Source organism: Crocodylus porosus, unplaced genomic scaffold, assembly GCF_001723895.1.
Source record: "Crocodylus porosus isolate Cpor-Errol unplaced genomic scaffold, CroPor_comp1, whole genome shotgun sequence".
Classification (NCBI taxonomy): domain Eukaryota; kingdom Metazoa; phylum Chordata; order Crocodylia; family Crocodylidae; genus Crocodylus; species Crocodylus porosus.
Genome location: NW_017728948.1, coordinates 26,277,188 through 26,301,355, shown reverse-complemented (window position 1 = coordinate 26,301,355; position 24,168 = coordinate 26,277,188). Strand labels below are relative to the sequence as shown.

Here is a 24,168-nt window from a genome sequence, read left to right as displayed (position 1 = left end):
GCGAGCATTTTGGTCGCTTTACTAGCTGCAGCACCACGTTGTAGGCTAATGTTCATCTTGTGGTCAATGATGACCCCCAAGTCTCTTTCTTACATCAGCCAATTCCTTCAGTACCCTTGGGTTTATCCCCTCTGGTGCTGCTGGCTGAATAGGTGATTAGGATTCCATACACAACAAATATGCCAGTGCTAACCACTTTTCCTCATCTTTTTAGTTCTCTTCCATGAGGAATTTAGTGGTACTAGTGACTATTAACCTTTGGTCCTGGGAATTAAATGATTTCAGGTCTACACAGCTATTCCTGCAGGTAGAATTTCCTGGAATTTGCCACACTGCAATAAAGACCAGTAAGGAGTATCACATGCAACACTGGTTTACAATTGATACTAGAGTGACAAATTGAATAAACATATTTTTGTCTTAAAATAAGCTTTGAATCCTTTTGCCTTTTTTACAATATCCAGCAAAAGTGTATACAAAGAAAGCTTTCTGATGCTCAGACTTCCATCTTAGCCTTCTTCCAGATTTACTGTTAGACAAAGGTATTTCCTGCTCTTAGAATAAAAGAACAAAAATTAATTGTCATGTAAACTTTTAAATTTTTTTCTGTATGCAGATATCTGTGATCACAAATCGTACTCTGTTGATATCCCCAAAGTCTTTTTGTAGTTGCAAAACAAGCACGTTACATTTAATTGCAGAGTTGGGCTTCTCCAGAATTTCAAAACTCAGAGGAACAACTTCTAGAATTTTCACTAGAATCGAGCTTTAAATGTTGAATCCACTTCTGTAACTCTGTCCAGTTGCAGGCGAGATACGGTACCCTTTCCAGGACTGTAATGATTGTAACTGAGCAGTTACTGGATAACTTATACATTTTGTTTTTTTATATTTCAGTACAGGAATCTTCAAATTCTGTGGGCATGATGGAAACAATAAAAATCAAGACTAAAACACAATCACAAGTGGTAAGCATGCTTGTTATATTCACTCCTTACATAACCAGAAAATAGATAACCATTTACTTAAATATCCTAAGTTTCTTGATCCAGCTTTCTAAATCAACATAGGTTACTACAAACTTAGGTACTCATGAAGAGCCAATATAGTAGAACCTGGATCATTTGTATCCAGGTGTTTTAACCGCTGGGTTAGTTTGCAGTTGTTTACTGAATTAAGAATAAATCTCTAAGCTGTTTGCTGAGCTCTTACTTCAGAAGGCACTGTTTTTCCCCCCAGGTGGAGTACAGCCACATAGCTGTTCAGAGAAGTGGCACTCTTTGCAGTAAAAGCTGAAGCAAACAGATGGAGCACCTCAGTAGTCCTGTGCAGCTTTTTGCTGCAGCTTTATTTATATAGCCATCTAATTTGCAAACCCTCATCTTCCTCAGGGTCTAAGAAACTTAACCCTGCAAAGTATCTAGGTTCTACTGTATCTTTGATTAAGATTGCCTCTTCTGTGGTAAGTCTGACATTAGTTTCTATTTTTAATTACAGATAGAAATACCTGGTCAGGAAAAAGGAATCAGAATGTCAGAAATGAGAAAAAAACAAGAGGGTGAAACAGGTAGTTGGCATAATTGAAAACATATCTATTTTAATAAACTTTGAGGTCTATTGTTTTATGAAAAAATGGTTATAATACTGTGGCTTATGGGCCAATGAGATAATTTAATGGTATTGCTTGGCAAAGCTATATATTACACTTGGCTTTACTTTCCATCCTTGTCATTAGCCTTGAAGATTGCAGATGCTATCACAATTTAGTTCTCAGAAATTTGTAGGAGTATCCGTTTAATCAGTCAGTGCTGTCTTATGGAATAATGCTATCAAGTTAGAGACTCTTATTGCATTCTCAGGGTAGGAATCTATCCACCTTTTTTCCTCTTTTTATTCATCTATAAAGTGCCATGTACATATCTAACCATGTAGAAATGTTATGGGGAGGAACATAACATTAAATGCTATATACAACCTAAAGTCAGAGATCATAAAAACTTTGGACGTGCCATATTTTTTCAGATCCTTGTTTGTAGCTCTCATATATCTGAAGAAAATTATAGAAGGATTATAGATATGTGAAGGGGAATGGGAGAAAGAGCCCAGTTTAGGCCATGCTGGACCAAACTAACATTTAGTTTACTTTTTTTAATTATTATTATTGGGTGCCATCTTTTTCTCCAGTAGCTCAGTTTTCATTTAAACAGTCACTATTCCGGATGACTGAGAAAAATAACCGTGAAAATAATGTGATCGGTGCAGTAATATTTTGTTTAAGTGTACATAAAGTCAAAAACAGTAGCTCAGAGTGATGTATATGCCTCCCATTCATCTTAATGGTCTGCTAACTCAGATGCCCAGTCATGGGCAACATTAATGCCAACATTAGTCCACTGCTAAGAAAAGCATATAAGCAGAGTGTGCAAGGCCATCTGCCCAGTCCATTGTGATTGGTATTTCTTTTTGGTGTTTGAGTGAATGAAAGGTATGAGCATACCACTCCTTTTTTTCCCCCCACTTAATCTGCCCAGGAGGGTATGTAGTCTCATCTACATTGAGCCCCTCCTACAAAGTCTGGCATAAAATATAAGTACCACTAGGTGGGGTATTAAACATTCAGCCTTCTTGCAGGCTAAATGACCTGCCTGTATATGTGGCACGTGGCCCACAGGACTTTTTGCCACAGCTGTCAAAGCTGCTGCATCAGCTTGCTTGTAGAGCCCAAGGGATACCACCACTTGCCTTCCCCACCTTACCTACTACTGAAAGTGGGGCTTTCCATTGGTGACTAAAATCAACAGCATCTGAGCTGGGGAGAAAATAGAATACTGGGGTTTGTTTCAGTTTGAGCTCTAGCAGAGGAAGGAATGGGCCTTGATTTGACTTCTTTTTAAGTCATGGAAGAGAGGAAATGAACTGCAGTCTAGCACCTTCCGCATCCCCAACTGTTTCTGGGCATACCTGTGCAATAAGAGTGCTTGTTTTCAGTGTCTTCATGGAACTCTCCATCCAAGAATGGTCATTTTCCTTGGTCAGATTGATCGAGCTCCCTCACTGTCTCATTTGGTACTGAGGATAGTCTGACAATAAGAAATTAGTATATAACTAGTTGAAAGAGGGACTGTGTTCCATAAAGCTTACATTAGAAGAATAAAGAGATGAGAATGATTTTGGATCAATGATGACTGCTTTTCTTCAGAGAATATTGAATTTGTCAAATTGATTAATTATAAATATAAATAATACAGTGTAAATAAATAGCAAAATAGTAAAACAGTAAAATAAAATAGTATTATAGCGTCATCTGGCTGGAGTGCAGTTGTAGCCCACAGTTTGTTTATGTTACAAGTGTCAAATTTTGATTGTTTGCACTTTTCAAACCTGGAAAAAGAAAATTTGAAGACCTCTTCTATGCTTTCTTGTATTTGATCTTTCCAAGACAAGAAGTGCCATGGTTTTCCTCTTACATTTTTGTAAATCAAGTGCAGCTGCACTGATAACAATTCAATTACACTGATGCAATATTGGTGAGAGAAGAAGACCAGGCCTTGAGAAATAACTGAAAAGAGCATTTTAGTTAAACATTTCAACTGTCTTTTGCAGATGACTGTTCAGTTACTCAGGATTGGGAAGAAAATGAACAGAGTCAGTGCTCCAAAACCCAACTGAAGTCTGCTGAGGTATTTTTATTGGCATGACCTAAACATGAGGGAATATTGTTGTTTAATTTTAATTTTGATATTTGTGGTAACAATTTTGGGAAGGGAAGCAAATCTCTCAACTGAATTTATTACAAAAATCTTTAAAGGCTGATGGCTTAAAAGATTTAGTCAAACAGTTCAAGCCTCAGTTTTTTTATAACCTCCAAAATTACAAGGCTGCTAAATATCATGCATCTGTGTGATGTTTACATACTTAGCCACTGTTCTTATTTATACAAAATAGCGAAATTGCAGCTAGAAGTTTTGATTGTAACATCATAAGAAATACGGCTGAAAGGGACCCAGAGGTTATCTTGTCCACCCCCCATTTCTAAGACAGAATCATCCACACTTAAAGTTGGAGATTATGAACCAATAAGAATGAAAATTAAATTAAATTTAAAAAAAAACGTAAATAACTGACAGCAGCCTCTAATTTGTACTGTTTATTTTTTTAATGGTTTAGGAAACTAATTCTGGAGATACAGCAGAAGTATCCAAAGTAATCAGCAAGAAACGTGCATCTCTTTCAAGCAGCGGGGAAGAAATAGGTAATGAAAATACATGTTAATGTAATCTGAATATATATGAAAATCTTACTGTGTTTATCTGAATCCAAGATGACTTTGAAATAAAGACAGCCTTCCCAGTAGTTAGATTCTAGACATGGAAAATATTTTAAAATACTGTAACTTTCTATATATTGAATCTAATTATTGGAGAGTTGTGATTTTCTCCAACCACAGTGGAAAAAGCAGCATGAGGGGAAGAGTGAAGGGAGCCCTCAGACATCAGGGGAGTTGAGCAGCTTGAGCCCCACCACTTGTCACCCCGCCTCTTTCTCCACTCCCCACCCCCTAGCTCTGTGCCTGTACCCTCTGGCTACTGCCTTTCCATAGTGTCTGCCCCCCTTCCCTTTCTTCTTATCCTTAGTCCAAGCTTTGGCTCAAGCTCCAGTCCCCTCTCACCTGGGGCATGGAGCACATTGTGCCTCCAGTCCCTACCCAGTGTTTTAGCAGCTGTGGAGCCAAGGCTGGAACTAGAGTCATTGTCCATTCTTTGACAGGGCTGGAGCCAGACCTGAAGCAGCTACCTTACCCTGCCACCCCCTTCCCTTCCCCAGCCTCGTACTCCAGTGAAAGATCAGAGACTTTTTTCCCATGGTGAATAGGGGAAAAAAAATAAACTTGGAATCAAGTAAATATAGTCATTTCATCATTTAAATATTTGCTTGTGTTGTACAGTAACAGCATTCTGGCTGCACATAACCACTGAATGATGCATTGTGATTCATTTCTTAAACTCTCAGTGAGTGAATCTGCCCTCCCTGCTAGTAGAAAGCATGCCAAATTGACATTGACATGAACCAGTTTCCTTCATTGGGCATCCTGAAGTCAAAAATTGGGTGGTTGTCTGAGGATATGGCCAGATCCGTACACCTTGCCAGTAGCAATTAGCAATTAGATGCACCTATATATGAGCGTGGAGGTTGCTCCAACGCGCTGGAATTCCAATTGAGTCTGGGGTATGGCAATTACTGTGCTCCAGCAACCTTCCACATCTCGTGTATCAGCGTCCCCATGCTTAAAAATGGCGGCAGCGACGCTTGAAATAATGCTAGTCGAATGAGCTACTCTAACTAAAATGCTTTCCACTGAACAAGCCACTCTGAGCTGCTCTAATGTAAAGCTTCATCCCTGCCCCCCTCCCCCCCAACTCTTGGAGCACATGTAAAAGTATCCTAGGGTTGTAAATTTAAAGACACCCTTCATAGAAGCACAGTATGCTCTCCCTGAGAAGACTCTCTGTCCATCTCCTCCCTCCCCACCCCCCACACACACACACTTTCCATCATGCCTGTGCTGCAGAAGACAGAGAAATCATGTTGCCCTAACATGGATGGTTCAATCTTGTTAATTTAACCATGGTACTAAAAGGAAAAACTGAAGTAAAATGCCTTTGAGTCTCTAGTAGTGTTAGCGTGATATTGTAGCCATGATGGTCCAGAAATTGAAAGGCAAGGATTTCTTAGGGTGATATCTTTTATTGGACCAACTGCATAGTTGAGAGAAAGCTATACAGGCTTTTGAATGCAAGGTATTTGCTGTATTGGATGCCCTCATGGCAACTGTGTGGGTGAAAATAAACAGAAGATTCACCAGAATGAACTCCTGCAGGAAAGATGTATAAAGAGCAAATACACATACACCATTGGGAGCACATTGCTCACTGAGTAACAACTCCCTCTGATCTTACCATCCTTATACTGACAGAAAATCTACTCAACGCCTTTAAAAGGTGAACTTGGGAACAAAAATTCATACTCAGGCCAGACGATAAGAAGTAAGGACTTAACAGTAATACTGTTTTATGGCACATTAATGCTTCTCAGCCTCCTGTAGGCTCAGGTCAAGTGTAGTGTAGTACCTGCCTCTTGAATTCTTTTCATACATGAAAAGTGAGAATGACCCTCTTTGCTTTTGAGCGCCCTTGATCTCCCAGTAATCAGCTTTTCTTTGGCTAATTGTTTGTGTGCTATCTCTGACAGGTGCTTTGTTCTCCTTCCTATATAGTGGTTTTTTTTTTGTTTTTTTGTTTTTTTTTTTTATTTTTTATTTTGCTGTGCTTGGTTTGTAGTAGTCAGACTTGATGAAGAATGTCTTGCATTTGAAAGCTGGTTTAACTTTATCCCCATTATGCAGTTGATCCACTAAAAAAAATACCTCCCTAAGAAATCCTTGCCTCTGTGAATCAATATAGATTTTTGACTTTCAAGTCTAGCTTCCTTTGGATAGGTGGGCTCTATATGCTACTATGTGTTTGATCTGTTTAATGGCTCTGTATCTTGGCTTCAACAAGCTTGCTTCCATATCTTGGTTTGTCTTGCAGCTAACCACCTGATCTGCTCATCTTCCCAGCTTTCTGATTTGTGAATGTGGGAAAATTGTGATAGTATCAACAAATGACTGTATTTATATTATGAACCATCTCAGGTTTTTGCAGTTATATTACCTTTTATTATGAAATCTAATACAGTAATTTTTCCTTGTCTAAGGAAGTGTAGCCTAGGCAACATAATACAGCAAAAAATAAGACAAACCAAATCTTGAGTTATTTTTACTAAATTTGAATTTATAGGCCCCCATTGTATTTAAAGGTGCTTTTGAAAAGTGTGGAGATAGCAGCCAATATATTTTGCTAATTTTCTGAAGAAGGGATAGTAAAATTTTCTTTTAAATTTTGTTTTTGTGCAGATGAATTTACCAGCAAACAAGAGATTTATGAAAAGGCAAACCAGAGTTCGGAATCTAATATAAATTCAGTAGAGGCAAGTAGTCTTATCCATTTAAATTCATTGCCACTTGAAAGATTTTTAGTTTTGAGAGAGAAGCTTGTCTTTTATTTAGCATTAGTAAAAATAGTGATTTCACCAGTTATGGGAACAGTCATAAAAGAAAATAATGACTTGTTCAAGAAGGAGCATTGTATCCCAACTAAGGACCCTGGCAGACATTGCAATTCAGATGCAATTAAATGGTTAATCATGCCATAAATAGTAACCCTGCCACACATTCAAGGAATTAATAGCACAATAAAACAAGAGACCAGTCACAAAAATATTTCATAAGATGTGTAACATTTTTGAGGCTGGTTTCCACTGCACCTTAAATTTTAACATGTGGCAGGGTAACCAAAGCTGCCTCAAGACTCTGGTGTAGTCCTGGGGCTGGAACTGAAAATCATCTGGAACTACCTGGGTTCCCTTTGCACTGCAAGTAGTAATGGCACTACTGGGACCCGATTCCTGAACCCCAAGTTGTTCAGTTGTTGGGTTCAGCTCCCATTGTTCCATTAAATGAACGTGTGCCAGGAACCTAAATGTACAGCATTGTTGATTTATCCATTTCAGGCTACAGAAAAGGAATGGTGAGTCATCAGTCAAGTATCCTCTGTGCACTCTTTCTTTTTTTAAGATTAAAATTTAACAGAAGATGCAAACACACATTGCATCTTCTGATCATCAGCAGTCCTTCAATGAGGATGACAGTCTTCTAGTGGATAGGGATATCCTTGGTGCATCTGAAGTTGTCTGAGAAGGCTGATCCAAAATCCTCATGTTCAGCTGCAGATGTGGCAAATAGTGCCAGGAGGAAGGAGTTGATCCCGGTGATTCCCTTTGTTTTAGTCTATCTGCCTCCATAATGAGGCAAGTTTACTCAATGTTCAAAGCCTTGTGCCACTGGGGATGATGTAGTGATTGAATCTCCTAGATATTGAAGTTCATATTGCATCTTTAGACTGACCTTCAGGTTGTTCTTGAAGTCTTCTTTTGCCCACCTTAAAGTGATAACCATCAGTAAATTAGGTGTATAGGACCTGTTTTAGCAGCCAGTTGTCAGGCGTCCTTATGAGGTGTCCTGTCCAGTGGAGCTGGTTGCCACAACCGTGTCATCAATATCGGTAGTATTTGCTTGAAACCGCCGCCCCCCCCCACCCCGTCCCAGCTCAGTGGCAGCCTGCCCTTGCCCTGTTCAGATTCAGGGGTTACATGCCCTCCATAGCTCCCCCAGGGGTACGCACAGCAATGGGAGCTGCCTCTTCTTCCCACCCCACCCCCCACCCATGTCCCCAGATGAGCCGCTCATGACTCTGTCCCAGCCCCCCACTTCCCTCATCGCAGGCGCCTCGATCACCTCCCCACCCTAACAGACTTACTAGCTGAATGCTGCTCTGCAAGCTGCTGGGCTGGCCACGTGCATACCGCAGATGTGCATGCATGTGACATTTATCAGCCACGTCAGCTAAAAAAGCCAATTGCTGACTTTAATGTCAGTTTCTCTTCTGTCAGTGCTGATTCGATATAAATCAATGTATTGGTGCACCTCCACCGAAATTGTAATGTATGGAGGAGCAGCTGATTGTTTTGGGTGGATTGGTAAAGTATTTTAGTTTTCATGAAGTTGACGATGAGTTCAAGCATTCCACGTGCTTCACAGAAGCAGTCAAGAGTGATCTGGAGCTCTTTAGTTGGATGGGCACACATGACACATGATGTATTGAAAATCAGTAATGGAGGTGTTGGTTATCTAGGATTTGGAATGTGAATGGTTGATGTTACAAGTTGGCAGGATTTGATTTTTATCAATAGACATCAATTTCACCTGGCTCACAAACCAACAGAAAAATATTTCTACTCGTAATCATTGAAATTTACATAAAGGAGACGAACAAAGAAAATCTGTAGGGAACACGATATGCACATGCACACACCTCCACTCCAGGAGCTTGAGGTCATGTCGGTAAGGCTGTGCTGAGGTGGGGATTAGCAGCAGGGAGCTTGGTGCTGCCAGCCATTCACTCTGCCCAGGTTCCAGCCGGGCCAGGGTCCAAATTCCTGTGGAGCCTGGCCCAGCACCTGCATGATCAGGGCAGGAGCCCAATTCCCGCAGTGGCCTAGCTGGGCTGGGCTGTGTAGGAGTTTGGCCCCTGCTCCATCTGGGATTTAGGAAGAGCGAGTGGCCAGTGGCACCAAGCTCCTGGACACTACCATCCAACAGCCCCCAACTCCTGCAGTGGCTGCTATGTGTGCGTGTGTGCATGTGCTAAATCAGTAAAAAAAAATCTGAAATCACTCATAATGTCATACAGTCCTGAAAATGTCAATTGGTAAAAATCCAAATAAATGCTTAAAAGTAAACATTGATTTTACCCGTTGGAATTTAAAATAAATTCTGCCAAGTCTAGTCACACTGGAAGCTGACTCCAGATGGAAGTCTATCAGTAATGAGATGTGAAGTAGCTGTGATATAAATGGAAACAGGTGTTGGTGCAATCATGCAACCTTGGTTGACTCCAGTGAAGGGATCCATTTCCAAGCCATTACTTAAGATAGTTACTGTATTGTCATCATGGCAGTCTAATAATAGTAACAAATTTGGGCAGTCATCCAGATCTCTTCAGAGTGTTCCACAAGGTCTCTCTGTTGACTGAATCAAAGACCTGAGGTCAGTGAAGGCCATGTGAAGATCTTGGTGTAGCTCAGGGCACTTTCCCTGCAGCCGTCTAGCAACAAAGATTGCATCTATTTTACCTGAGTAGTCTGAAAAAACATTGGGACTCGGGTAGAATCTTCTCAGTGAGAAAAATGAAGGCAAAGATCTTCCCAGCTATGGACAAGGAGTACAATACTGCAATAATTGCTGCTATCTGATGTCTCCTTTCTTGAGTGTGCTAATAATTCTGGCATCCCTCAAGTCACTGGGAATTTTTTCATGTTTCCAGATTTTCATAAGAATCGGGTGTAGCTGGTGAGAGAGCTTTTTTCCACCTTTATAACTTTCACCTGGTATTCCATAAGAACCACATGCTTTGTTGTTCTTCATCTGCTTAATGGCTTTCAAAGCTTCTTGATAAATTAGGAAGGCTTAATGGGATGTGTTGTGGAATGGCTTTAGTGGTTTCATTTTCAACACTAGAATCCTGGTTCAGGAGCTCTTCAGTGTGCTCCTTCCACTGTGTTGATGGCAGAGCTGTCTTAAAAGAGTGTTGTTCCAACTCTAGACCTCAGAAGGGATGGCTTCTTGTGTGCCAAGAATCATCTCATCTTTGGGAACAGATAAGAGGACTTGGTTGAGTTTAAAATAAAATTCTTTTGTTTTGTCATCTGCATTCGGTCAGGGCATATGCACCAATGACTTGCATGTATCTGCTGGTACTCTGTGACCCTCAAAGCTATTACTTTTTAATATATAAGTATAACTACTTCCTTTTCTACTCTCCATACTAATATGTCCCTAATTAGGCTACTCATAAAATCAGTGGATGTTAACAGATGCAAGCAACCTCATTTTTTAAAACATTCTCAGAGGTTTTTTCATTATTTCCTCCCAACAGTTGTAGTTCTGCTCTTAAGCACATTGGTCTAAAATAGTAGTCAGTTCTGATGCAGTAATAGGTTACCTAATATGAATGTATCAGCTCTTTGACTGCGGGGTTTTTTTTTTATATAACACGTAGGCTGAACTGTATGTCAAAAAATAGCGGTCTTGAACTACTCGCATTTTTCATATGATTTAGGGACCTACCGAATTTGCGATTTCATGAATTCCGTGAAATCCACAAATTCTGCAGGGGCGGGGGAGGGACCTTACCAGGTGCTCACAAGGGCAGAGGGCTGCCAGCAAGATGGCTGCCACTCCTGCCCCTTGCCACTGATTGGCTGCAAGGGCTGTTTGTCACATGATCCTGCTGACCACCAGTCAGCGTTGAGAGGTAAAGCTGCATGACAACAGCCCTCACAGTCAATTAGCAGTCAGGGGTGAGGCCACCAGGGCCCCTTGGCCTATCAGAGGTATGGGCCTGCCATGCTCCACCTGCGAAATGACTGCCTATGAAATTGGGGCGCAGCTGCCAAGCATTAGGTGGTCCCTACAAATGATTGTGGCAATACAGGCAGTCTTTATCCTGTTGTTTGAGCAGATACCTGTGCTAACTTTCAGTGACAATAACTACATCTTTTTTTTTTTTTTCTTTAAAGCAAAATCAACCTGCAGTAGTTAAACGGAAAAGAGGACGGCCTCGTAAATACCCTCTTGAAACAGTACAGCCAGGTAGTGAATACTAGGGGAAACTTTGATGGAAAAACATGGCAATGTTAACAGTGACATTCTGAGTTGTTTTCTATTCTTTCAGATGCAAATTTAAAAGTTGATAAAAGCATTGGGAATGTAAGTATCATATTTTATTTGGAAAAGCACATTTGTACTGACTGTTTGTTTAAAAATATATTTTCCTAGGTAACATTTTAGAGTCTGAGTGACCCTGTGCAGCGTGGAGCAAAAACTAGTAAACTAGAAAATCTGGCTGTTTAAGCCTAAAAACAATGTCTGGAGAATCTTTCAATATAGTAATCAAATGGGTAAGAAACAAAGCATCCTAAACGCTAGGAACTGAACGACAGTGTCCAGCACCCTAATAATGCTATATTCAGTTCATCACACTAGATATAAATTCAAAGGTTGAGGCTACCATGACATAGATTTAAAGTGTATGTATGCACACATGCGCTCTCAGAATTTACTGTGGTGTAATAATTAAACATGAAGTAAAGTGACCTGAGACCAGTTTTCTCTGCCAGCCTTCCTGACCCACTTGTTCCCAACAACATGCATGCTTCAAATGGAGCTTTAGACCCCTTAGTTTGGGCTTTCAACTTGAGTAATAATGACTTTTTTTCTTTTTTTAAATTACTGTTGCTATAGCAGATTATAATTCCGCACAGCTTTTTTCCATCAAAAGTAAATACTGTATTGTGGTTGTGGTAATGTTGTGCATGTCCATTTTTAAAAGTCACGTGAAATTACAGCACTTTACATTCTTTTTTTTATGGCCTTAGATCAGTGGATCGCGGAGCCTCTTGCAGTTGATCTGAGGCTGTGGGGGGCTGAGCGCATGTGTGCATGTATGTGCACACCAGCCCAGCAGGTCAGTCCACCAGGGAGGGAAAGGGCAGGGGCCAGATCAAAGCCCCCGCAGTGAGGGACAGAGTGCAACAGAGGCAGAAACGGAGGTAAAGTGAGTAGGGTCCTGGCCGGGCAGGTGGTGGGAGGACCAAGCCCGGGCAGCTCAAGCAGGCAGCTGCCATTGTGGGCTCGCATTTATGCCCCAGTCCCTGCTGCAGCTGGCTCGGGATCAGCCCCATGCCATGCGTGCCTGCTGCTGGGTGGGCAGGGGATGAGGCTTAGCTCAGTGGCAGGTGCACTTGGCATCGGGCCATTCCTGGGACAGCTACAACGGGGCTCAGGGCACAAAGCCTAGTCCGCAATGGCAGCTGCCTCCACCAAGCACAGATGCAGGGCAGTGTTGGGGGACTGGGGCCTCTCTTCCCAGCAGCAGTGTTGGGCCAGGCTGTGCCCGAGCCAGGGGTGGCACTGGGAGCGGGGAGGGGGGCTGCAGGCACCCCAAAATTTGCCATAGCACCCCCAACCCCCCCCACCAAGTGCTGCTGCTACCCACCCCGAGTGCAGCCTGGTCCAACCTTCCTGCCGGAAGGAGCCTGCCTGCCTTCCCCCCCAAGGGCATAGGGGCCATGTGCCCAGGATCTGCATGGGGGAGGAAGGTAGGCTGGGGCTGAGGCTGGGGGAGCTGTGCCAGGCTCTTCCCAGCGCCAGGGGGCTGGACTACACTGCTCTTGGGGTATGCAATGGCATTGCTGGGAGCTGGGGTTGGGAGTGCTACAGCGAATTTTCAGGTGACTGCAGCCTCCTCTCCCTGTAGCCTCGCTCCCAGTGCCGCCATCACCGACTGGCCCAAGCACAGCCTGGCCCACCCTGCAGGCAGGTCTGGGGGCACATGCCCCCTATGCCCTCCAAGGCTGCATGCCCCTCCTCCCCATGCCCCCTAGACAAGCCACTTGCAGCTCTGTCCCATGCTCCACCCTGGCTAGTCAGGGCCTGCCCTTGCCCCAGCCCCACTCCCCCACCACTGGGTGTGAGGCCCCAGCGATGAGGGAGGGAGTGGGACACAGGCAAGAGCAGGAGCTTGGGGGAGTGTGGCACAAGCAGAGTCCTAGGGTGCACCCCCAGTTCACTTTTTCTCCCTCTTCTATGGGATGGCACACAATAGATCTTGGGTTGCTTTTTAATTCAACAAGTGAGCTACTTAAAAAGGTTGGAGACCCCACCTTAGACATTTATGTTCTTACATTGTCTTTGAATGAAGAGAGGGAGTTAGCCATGTTAGGATGAATTTAGGCTGAAGGCAGGGCAGGCTGGTACCTTTATAGACTAACTCATTCAGAGTGGCATGAGCTTTTGTGGTTACAACCTGTTTTTTCAGAAGCTAAGCAGTGGATTTTAGCCTACAAAAGCTGGCAGCGTAGTTGGTTTTCTAAAAACTGATTTAATATGGGTTGTTTTCAGTCCTGTATGCAATACTTTAATAACTTTGAGGGTATGAAATAAGTGTTAGCAAGTTAGGGTCTTATGTCTCATGCTGTGTCAGAGTTTTCAGTAGTTTTACAAAGAGTTTAGGTTATGGATTGTGTTGGATGATCTGTATAGGAACGATCCTGCCTAAGGCAGGAGGGGTTAGACTAGATCAGAGTTTCTCAAACTCTGGTCTGCGAGCTCCATTCAGGTAGTATGCAGAAAGGTTGTAGAACAGTCAAGAATATCTGTACTTGGCCCTGCAGTTGATTTATTTTTTCTGATGACAGAGATTAAGTGGCCTGCTGAGACCCTCAGCAATTTTCAAGTGGTCTGCGGGGAAAAAAGTTTGAGAACCACTGGACTAGATGACCACTGGAGGTCCCTTTCAGCCCTACTTCTAAATTCATAGAAATCATAACAAGAAGATGTATTCTGTGTATCAGTCAGACTTTTTCGTTTCCAAATTTGGAAACTTGCTTTTATCTTAATATAACTTTTAATGCTTATGAACTCAACAGTAATTTTTTCTAGTTCTGTTTATTTTTATGAATGCATTTTATCTCTTGTTTTTAATTTTGGACACAGTCTCCAACTTCTGCACTTGAAGAAAACACTCCTCAAACAGGTAAGCAAACAAATCATTGTTTTATACAAGCAGAAGATGGGGAAGGGAAGGCAGGAAATTCATAAGAGCTTGCACTTCAGAATCTTTGGTGTCCTTCCTAAACTTTGCTTCTGAATTCAAATAATTTCCCCTCCATATAATATAAATAAAAGTACTGGAGAAGACATGGAGTCTACAGTGAAGTGAAAAAGGGGAAAAAACCCATCTTAGTAGAGCAGTACTGCTCTGAATTTTTAATGACCAATACATAACAAAACACATGACTGTGGAACATGCAAATTATAAGTGCTGGAGAGCAAAAGAGAGAGAGAAATTCACAAAAATAGTATACAATCAAATGAAAATGGCAAAATGGCCCTTGGTTTTTAGTGACATTTTGGAAATTTAATAAGATATTAAGTATGAAAACTTTCCCCTAGTTGAATTTTTCATAAAGTTTTTGTTAAGTGACTGTGGATTTATAGCTAAAACTCCTTAGCTTCAACTAGTGGTTGTTACTGGAAAGTGCTTATTAATGAATTACCATATTTCCCTGAATCTAAGAGGATTTCAAAGTTGAAGATGACCCCCACCCAATTATTAGATTATAGACTTGGAAAACTTGCATTTGTTTAAGTTTCTATGTCTTGATTGTAATTGTTGGAGGGTTGCCTTAAAGACACTCCATGTTGACTAATTTTTCCCTTATAAGTACTTAAAAATCGTGATATTAAAAATATTTTAACACTTTTATGCAAAACAGAACTGTAACAGTATTATTTAAAAATGTTTTGCTTGAAAAAGTTCATAGAAGGTCTAGAATTCCCTATATTACATTTCTATTAAAGTTTAAGAGGTGATTCTTTTTTCTTTTTTTAATAGATTTCATTTACTCCAAATTCAAGATTTTATTAAATCTACTGATTTTGTTTTTGTTTTTTTTTAATTTGTTGGCATTAAGTTGAAATACTACTTTAGTAATTAGTACTTTAGTAATACTTACTGATTTATCTATCTTCTCATAAGTTCCAGTAATTTGAATTGAGAGTGGTCCTTCTGTACACATGGTGTCATGCGTGAACAGAAACCTTGGCTTTCAGGCAGCAATTCTGAGGCAAAACAAAACAACACGAGAAGTTGTTTTTACCAGGAGCCCTTATTCTTTCCGTTATGGAGGATTTCAGTCTATGAAAAGCTTTCTTCAATTTATAGAGAAATTTTAAATATATTTCAAACTACTCTGGATATTTTTTTTCAAAGAATACAGTTTAAAACAGCCCCCTCTTACACCATTTGATTTCTGAAGGAATGTAAAGTTTAGATTTCATTTGTGCAGAGTTCTTACTTTGTTCCTTCTTTTTTTTTAGCCAAGGACTTGTCAATTCAGAAAGAAACTGCAAATGTAAGTGTAAGCTTGTTTACTGCAAGCTTGTAAGGAATATATAATGGAAAAAGGCTGCCTTCCATGAAAATGTCATCAGTCTAGTCTTGTTTGCTTTCATTTATTTCTCATAGGAGGAGGAAGCAGGTAAAACAGAGGTGATGGTGCGTCGAAGAGGAAGAAAGCCCAAACGTTCTCCAATTCCGGCAGAGGAAACTGGTAAGACCTGAAATGGTACTTCTCCTAACAGATCGAAAAGATTTCACTGCCTGGGTGTACATTAAATTGTAACAGGATCAACTTTACTGTATTTTTCATTCTTAGAGAAAATCATTGAGTTGCAGCAAATGTAAATGTTATGTAAATATGTGTAAATTGCTGTAATCTCATGTCAGAATTGGTACATCCCAGATGCTTTTATAAACCCACATGATTTCTCTATGAAATCTGGCTGTGAACTGCACAAGTAAACTATTGCGAATATGTTTGAGAGATTAAGTCAAACAAGTGTGAATTAGAAGTGTTGAAGCATGAAGGAAATGGAAAATTACTTATTCTACTCACAACTTCCATTTTTAATTCCTTTTCTAAACTAAGTGTCTATATCCTTTTGGAGGGCCTTTTCGGAAATTATAGCACATATGTACAATTTTGCATGGACAGAAACACTGGAGCCAGAAAGAAAACGTCGGAAGTCAGCGTCTACTACTGAAGAAGAAACAAAAGATCAGGAGGAAGATGAAGATGAAGATGGTGATGAAGATGATGAAGCACATTCCGGAGCCACAACAAGATCAGCCACAAGACTAGAGGCTCAAAGGTAATATTTGTTAGCCAGTATAGTTGCTACCAGCTTTTTTTGACAAACACCCAATATTGACTAACTTTTCACTCTTAAGTACTTTAAAAACTCCTAGTATTAAAAATATTCTATCAATTATGAACAGTAACAGTGTTACTAAAAACCAGGCTGTTCAGCAGGTTCACCTATAGCTAACAACTCAAGGTAATGGCTTTTGTTTCCTGCAATCAAACTCTTCAGGCCATCCCTCCATTCACCCTAAAAATTGGCATGTTTTCCAATATATAAAAATGAAACAGGGAAGGAGAATGATGGAATGAGAGCCTGTTTAACAGTATGTGGATGTTAAATAGCGTGTCAGAAGCTGACGTTTAAATATATTAATGTTTCTTGTAAAACTCCTCAGTCCTGGAAGATGGGTGTGGGGGTGTATGTGTGTTGGTAATTGTATGGGAGCTAAGCTTGTACCCCTCAAACATTGCACCTTGTGTTGTAGAACAGATCTGGTATCCTGCGAAGTTGTTGCATCTACAAGAAACTTGAAAGCTGGCTTTAATTAGATTTTTAAAATTATTATCATTGTATGAGTGGTTTCTTCTATGAAGCTGGAAACTGAGCTGTAGTTCCAGGGTATTTTTTGTTTGTTTTTCTATTATGCTATATTTTTTGTTCAGTAGTAGATGCATATTTCTCAATTTAATAGAGTGAGAGTACAGGATGTAAAAAAGCCACAATGTGTGCTGTATCCTTTCCGATATTGGAGTATTTAAAATATCTTCCATAAATAATTTCAAGTCCAACAGACTATTTCCATGAAATACAGATTCGGCCATCATAAATTCAGTATTCCATCTTCCTGAGGGCATGTAGGCACTAATCAGCAATTCATTTGTAATATGACTACATCCTACCTCTCTGATATGTCTTGGATTTGGATTTTTTTAATTGGGAATTGGCACTACCAGCGAGTTGTTTTGGACTAAACACATACTGTACTTGTCCTTAATGTTCAATAGCCATAGAAATACAGCTGCACAAGAATGAGAGTTCAAGTTTTTCTCTTGTCCAAATGACTGGTAAATTGAGAGAGAACCACAGGATCTCTTCGTTCCAATATTGGGGAGTTGCGGTTAGGGTTCTTCGATACAGAATGCTGTCTTATTCTCCTGGGATCATTTGACTGTGATATGCAAGACTTATTTTACCCTTCAAAAATTCAGGACACCAGAGTTGACAGGAAGGCTGGTTTCAAGACTCTCTAGCTTAATGGTAGTGTAAGGGCAAATTTTCATTTGAAAAACCCTGCCAAAGCACTCCAGGTAGTTTTTCAAGCTGTTCCAAATGAAAGTTCCGTGATAACTCAGGGGTTCTTGACTCAACTGTCTGTAAAAATCCTGAAGATAGGAGGTCCTGTCCAAAATTGGAAAAGTCCTAATATTTTTTCCGAAAGAGCTCTGATTCAGACTACTGATATTCTTGAGCAAGCTTGAAAGGCTTCTTCCCCAAATCAGAGAGAGCTGAAACCTGATTTAGGTGTCCTGTTTTTTGGGTCTTTTTTTCCAAACTTCAGTGCCTATAAAGTGTGGACAATCTAGTAAGGAAGAAAGGGCTTCTAACTAAGGTCCAGTAGCATGCAGTCCTCTGTGGGAGGGCAGTATATCCCTTTTGTACTGAAAGAAAAAATGAGTCAGAGCCACAAGTCTCAACATTTAATTTCTCTCTCCTAAACATTGTTAAAGTGAATCTGTTAGGAACACAGCTGTGATCTGTAGTGCTTAAATAATTGTTTTTTTACTTTAGAGAGACGTCATTCCTTAGTGCTAAAGATTGCATTTGTACACATTCTCCGAGAGTTCAGTTTCCCTTCCTCTCATGGGCCTTACCCATCTTTGAAAAAGTATGTGATGGTAGATCTGATATGGCAGTCGGGATGCTGAAAAAGCATCCTCTTTGCAGCCAAATACATACCTCATTGGTTACACTTATGGTTATATTGAAACATAAAATTACCAAAGAATCCAGTTAAGGGAACTTTTGATTCAGCTTTATTGCCTTCAAGGATAGAATTGGAACCTTGGTGGACATTATTTTAAAGTTGTAGGAATTGCTATTAACATTCTGACTAGAAGAGGCAGCCTTTTTATCTTTAGTTGTGCTGACGTTCAAATCCTGTGTCTTCAGATTTAAGTCACTTCTTCAGTAAACCATAAAATTGATTTGCTAGAAACTTTTCTGTTGTACTGGTTATATTGAAGATAACATAAAGGCAGGATTCTGACGTATTTGGAGCAAACTAGACCTAACTGTTGCAACAGTCTTCTCATGCATTTTTTTGTGCACCCAGCTAAATTTGGTAATGTTAGCGTTTATATACATTATTTTTGTTTTAGGTCCAGACCGTCATACTGGCAGCCTATGAGCCACATGCAACCCAGAGGGCTTAAATTGTAGTCCTCCCTGGGCGCCTACCTAGCCATAGCTCTCTCCCATTGCTCTGGCTACAGCAGCAGCTGGGAGTTCCAGGCTTCCATTCCCTCTGGCTTCCCCTTCCTGCCCCCGTCCCAAGGGGCAGAGCAGGGCCAGGGGTGTGGTGCAACACAGCACAGCCTGCAGTGCTGGGGGAACTCACAGCTCAGGGTGTCTGAGTGGCACGGTGCAGAAGGGGAGCTTGCAGTCAGTAAAGAAAGGATGAGTCTGGGTACCTAGGTTTATGTTGCAGCAGATGTGCCTGGGAGCAGTGGCACAGGAGATTGGGGGCAGATAGTGCAAGGTGTACTGGGGAGGCAGGGGCCCAGTGGAGTGGGGGCAGGGGTTCATGGTGCTGCAAGTGGGAACCTGTGTGTGCAGCACATTGGGGTGGGGGTGGGTGGCATCCCAGGGTCCATGGCCTCTAGCCCCCACTGATGTGGCTTCACATTGAAATTGGACATCCCTGCGCTAGTTTAAAAAAAAAAAATCCAGCTTTTTATTGAATAGTAAAATGATCAACAATATTTTTATGGTTATTATCTTTTTCATGTTAAAAGCACGACATTTGCTTTAGAGTTTTTAAATACATTTGTATTGCCTCCAATTTTCCCTTATGACTCTACCATGTTGTTTAGTGACACTATTTATTCCATTGTCACACGTACTCTATACTCCTGTCCTCCCATGTTTTGTACGTATGCTGAAGATGACTTCATTAAAATCACTTTTTATGCTTTCAATTTTATTATAATGTTTCCTAATAACTTTGCAGAAAACAGCCTAGCAAGCCAACTACACGTGCAGCTTTTAAAGGCAACAGTCCAAGTCCAGTTTCTCCCAGCAAACACCAGAAGTTGGCAGCCAGAAAGAGGTCACCTAGTGATATAAAAGTTAGCAAATCTCCTCCATTGACACAGTAAGTATGAAAATTAAGCTATTTTATTATTTATTTTAGATATTAGGTTGAGCTTTCTTCTGTGCATGGAACCCACTGTGTGAAAGCTGAAAGGCAATTTAGTTTTGCCCTTCCCTGCTTTTCTGATAGATCAAGAAAGGATGCAAAGGATTTTTTCTCTCTACATTTTTTTTTCCTGTTTCTGTTTTCGTATTTGAAATATTTGATCATAACTTGCTCTTGGGTGAATCTGAACAGTGGTGTTGCAAAGCTTTAATCTGCATTCAAATTCTTCCTGGGGAGAAAAGATTACATTCTTAGAAGGGGCAAAGAGTGGCAACTGACATCACTGCTGAGGTGCTTCAAGATCATCTGATAGAAACAGGGAAGTAAGACTTGAGAATCCCCACATACTGAATTTTAAGAAAAGAAAGCAGTGGGAGAGGAGAATAGAAAAACATTTTTTCATTTTTACACGTGAAACCATTTTCAGAAATCATGAGAGTAATAAGGTGGGACATAATTGTTGGTGGTGTAGTTTAGCCACAGAAATACTCATCTTCCACAGAGGTCCATATTTGGCTAGTAGTCATAACTGGGCATTGAGCAACATCTGTCGCTTAAAAAAAACTTAAAGCAGCAATTGACTGCTGGAAATTGTATTTCAGTAGATGTTATTTGCTTACTGTCATGTGAAAGCCCAAGAGTTTGAGTTGTGGCCATGTGTTTAGGGCTGGATCATGGTTAGCTTGTGTGGGTTGGCAAATGGCAATGAGGGTATGAAGTACCTTCTCTTCTTTTCTTTTAGTACAAGAAATTCAAGCCCAGGTTTTTTTGCACACTTGAGTGGTTCCTATTTTGTACTCTGTTCTGGGAACAAATTACCCCCAAAAGAATGGAGAGGAGAGACCAACCCTACATTTGCTGTACTAACTAACACAACTGGCTTATTTCAGTACGCTAAAGCGTGATCTATACGGGCAAAATTGTCCTATACACTTTGCAACTGAGGGAACATATTGTATAGTAATGACTTTTGTAACATCATGTTTCCCAGTCTGCCCTTGGATGGGACAGCTAGAGTTTACTCTGAGAACAAAACTAAACACAAAACTCCTTTGAAACTACAAAAATTCTGATCTTAGCCTAAACATTATTGTATTTTGTTTTGTTATTTAAGGTTAAAGATGCAGCCTACCAAGCGCAAAAGGGAAACCAGTCCAACAGTGATACGCAGAAAAGGCCAACAGAAACCTGATGAAACACCACTTAAAAAAGCAAAGCGATAATCATTACCAGCCAATGCCATTCATGGAAAAATTGCAAGAAAAGAAAGAGATCTCTGCTTCTATTTTTATTTAAGCAAAGAGATTTGCATGTGCTTGTTTCAGAGCTCTAAGTTAATAGATGCAGAACTTTTTAAGTTACATTTTAAACAGCTTTATAAACTATTGTTTATACAGAATATTATGTACATTTATTTCAGATATAAAAATAAGTTTACTTTGTATCTGAATGAAAAACAAAGTAGTTATATATTTTAACACTGACTTGGAAAGTTGGGGTTTCCCAATGTGATGTGCTAATACAGATGCTTCCAACCCACCAGGCACCAAGGAGCCTACTAATATTCTTTGTAAATAAACTTGTAAAAATAGGTTGTATTTTACTCTGTGTATGAATCTAATCAATGATGAACATCTTATTTATTGTATGGAGAGGACTGGTCTGTAAACTTTTAGTATATACTGTAGGTTTTTTTTAATTATATATTTTAAAGCCTATGCAGCCATGAGTAGGAAGGAGCTTGTTTCAGGGCTGTCTAAAACCTGAAATTCTCTGAAATGTGTTCAGACAGTTGGCAAAGTATTCTCTCGCATGTATTAAAGTAGATTAGTGTAATGAGGGGGACTCCTGTTCCATTCTGTTCACAGTTGTGACTGCATAAAATTTTAAAAATGTAATCTTTTTAGATTATATTCTCATCTGTGATTTTTACAGCCAACCTCAAAGAAGTAAATAGTTCTAGTTTAGGTTTACTTGGACTATTTCAGCCAAAACTGCTCTGAAGTAAACTGTTTTATTTACAACTTTAACAACTGTTCTTTCAGTGTTTGTCTTTTTCCATGAAGAGGGACCCATTGAAGTTAATGTCAGTTCTAGCAAGTATAGAGCTTCAGCATTTATGTTACATTTTATACACAGGTATTAAAAATAGAACCTGGTATTATTGCCAGAATCTTTTTTTAACATATTTAATGCCCTTAAGAGCAAATGTTCAAGTTAAGTTGTACATAAAGTTAAACTTTTTCTTATGATCAAATTTGTCTTGTAATGATGTGAGTTGCCAAATAATCTGAGATTATTTTAAGTGTTTTGTTCATATTATGTTTTATAATTAAAATCGGCATTCTGTGCTTTGAGGGTTTTTTTCTTTTGTTCTTTTTTTGACTTGTTGCAAGGCAGATACATCTGTCAGATATTATACTTTGTTTCTTACTGAGATTTTATATGAAAAATATAAAATGTTTCCCAAAACCTGAGTGGAGTATTTGTGGTATCTTTAACTTGAATTGTATTACCAAAAAAATTGCATTTACACATTCGCTTGCTTGGATTTAGTCACATGAGTAATCAGTTCCTTTTCATCAACATCTACCACGTTACCCTGGCACTATATATGGGAGCATAAGAGCTTCTCGTATAAATGACAGACTCTTCAGTCCCCTGATGATGCTAATAGCCTTTCTCTGCAGCTGTTCCAATTTCTGTTCATAGGTCACGAACATGAATGACCAGATGTGTGCAGTGTTTCAGATGAGGCCTCATCTTTTATCATGGTACGCGTCTTGTATCATGGCATTAATATTTTCAATCTATGCTGGAAATACCTTGCTTGATCCATCCTGGGATCTCATTTTTCATAGCTGCATCAAGTTGGTGGCTTGTGGTCGTCCATTAATACACCCAGACCCTTATCTTTCTTGACCATTTCCAGGTGATGAACTTACAGTTTTGAGCAGAAATAGAACTTATTAGTTCCTAGAGGGTCCAGTTCCTCAATCATATTTGGGCACTAACAACAGATTCCAATACTACTCCAATAACCCTATTTTGCTACCTTTCTTCTGTGTGTTTTTTTACTCTAGGTTGTTTTTTCCTATTACGTTTACTAAAATTGGTAAAGATGATACTTCTAGAGGGCTTGCTCAAAACCCATGTCCTGAGATTCCAAAAGCAGTCTTCCAATGGGAACTGATTATATTAAAATTAAACTAGTTGAATCTTTTTCATAGCCTTATTTAGGGTCCAGTTCAACAAAGCATTTAAGCTTGTGCTGAAGTATCACATTTAATGAGGCTGACTGCAGGGCCATAATGCCCTAAAGGTTGACATACATGCTATGGCACAGCAGCAGAGCAAGGGTCCAAAGATCAGAATGCCCCATGGCAAGAGGAAAGAGGACTTCCCTATGGGTCAAATGCACTTGCCCCAAGTGCTGGTTTTTGGGTTTTTTGCATCACCACAGAAATCTACATCTTACTGTAAGTATATTTCCTAATAGTTTACTAATAATTCAAATGACAATAGATTGTGCTTAGCCAGCTGGTTTTATAGAGATTTGGTATACTGAACCATAGGTAGGGTGCTGATGAACATGTCATACTTTCTGTAGTCTGAGAGACTTTCTACAACTTCTTCACTCCTATCATGCCAAGGGCTCCATGTTCCCCTAGTTCCATCTGCAGAACACAACAATCCTCCATTCCTTCCCTTGTGCTATTTTCCTCTGTTTGCTCTATGTTAGAGCCTCTAGGCCAAATCTAAAAAAAGAAATCTGGTACCTAAACCAGAATAAAAGTGGATTGTGGGTACTCGATAGGGGTGTGCAAAATGAGCCATATTTTATTTGGATTTGGCCCAAAATGGGGGGCAGCATTTTGATTCAGTGATTTGGATCACTGTCCCCATTGCGATTCGGCCAAATCTGAATCTGAAGATTCAGTGCTGATTTAGAGAATCAGTGATTCAGCCACAGGCACAGCTTTAAATGTTTTTTCTACATAACTTAAGGTACCAGGCACAGCTTGTGAATGCTGCAATGCCGGGGTGGATGAGTGTCCTACAGGCGTGTCCTTGTGAAATACTTCTAGTCCACTTTTGGGTTCACCGCCAAGCATGTGGGGGGCTCCCCTGTGACCCCAAGCTCAGCAATTGGCCACAGGGCAAACCCGGGTGCCCCCCAGAGCCAGGAGGTACCAGTTGCCAAGTTGGGGGGCGGAGGGAGCAGTGCATTTCCTGGTGGACATGGAAGTGGACTAAGAGTGTTTGTGGTCCACTTCTGGGTCTGCTGCTGAGCATGCTGGGGACTGCTGCCACACCCCTC

The 24,168-nt window shown here is 40.3% G+C and overlaps 1 protein-coding gene across 1 annotated transcript in view; it reads left to right on the top strand.

Annotated features, from left to right (window-relative positions):
- BOD1L1 (biorientation of chromosomes in cell division 1 like 1) overlaps nt 1-22,324 on the top strand; it is a gene marked incomplete at its 5' end in the record, with an annotated part of 58,860 nt that extends 36,536 nt beyond the window's left edge. The window contains 13 exons of the mRNA XM_019552571.1: nt 898-968; nt 1,498-1,567; nt 3,604-3,680; nt 4,168-4,252; nt 6,956-7,029; nt 11,239-11,311; nt 11,394-11,428; nt 14,216-14,255; nt 15,602-15,636; nt 15,750-15,834; nt 16,279-16,435; nt 19,659-19,802; nt 20,962-22,324. Of these exons, the coding sequence (XP_019408116.1) occupies nt 898-968; nt 1,498-1,567; nt 3,604-3,680; nt 4,168-4,252; nt 6,956-7,029; nt 11,239-11,311; nt 11,394-11,428; nt 14,216-14,255; nt 15,602-15,636; nt 15,750-15,834; nt 16,279-16,435; nt 19,659-19,802; nt 20,962-21,070 (1,055 nt within the window). The remainder of the gene's footprint in view (nt 1-897; nt 969-1,497; nt 1,568-3,603; nt 3,681-4,167; nt 4,253-6,955; nt 7,030-11,238; nt 11,312-11,393; nt 11,429-14,215; nt 14,256-15,601; nt 15,637-15,749; nt 15,835-16,278; nt 16,436-19,658; nt 19,803-20,961) is intronic.
- Between the last annotated feature and the right edge of the window lie 1,844 nt (nt 22,325-24,168).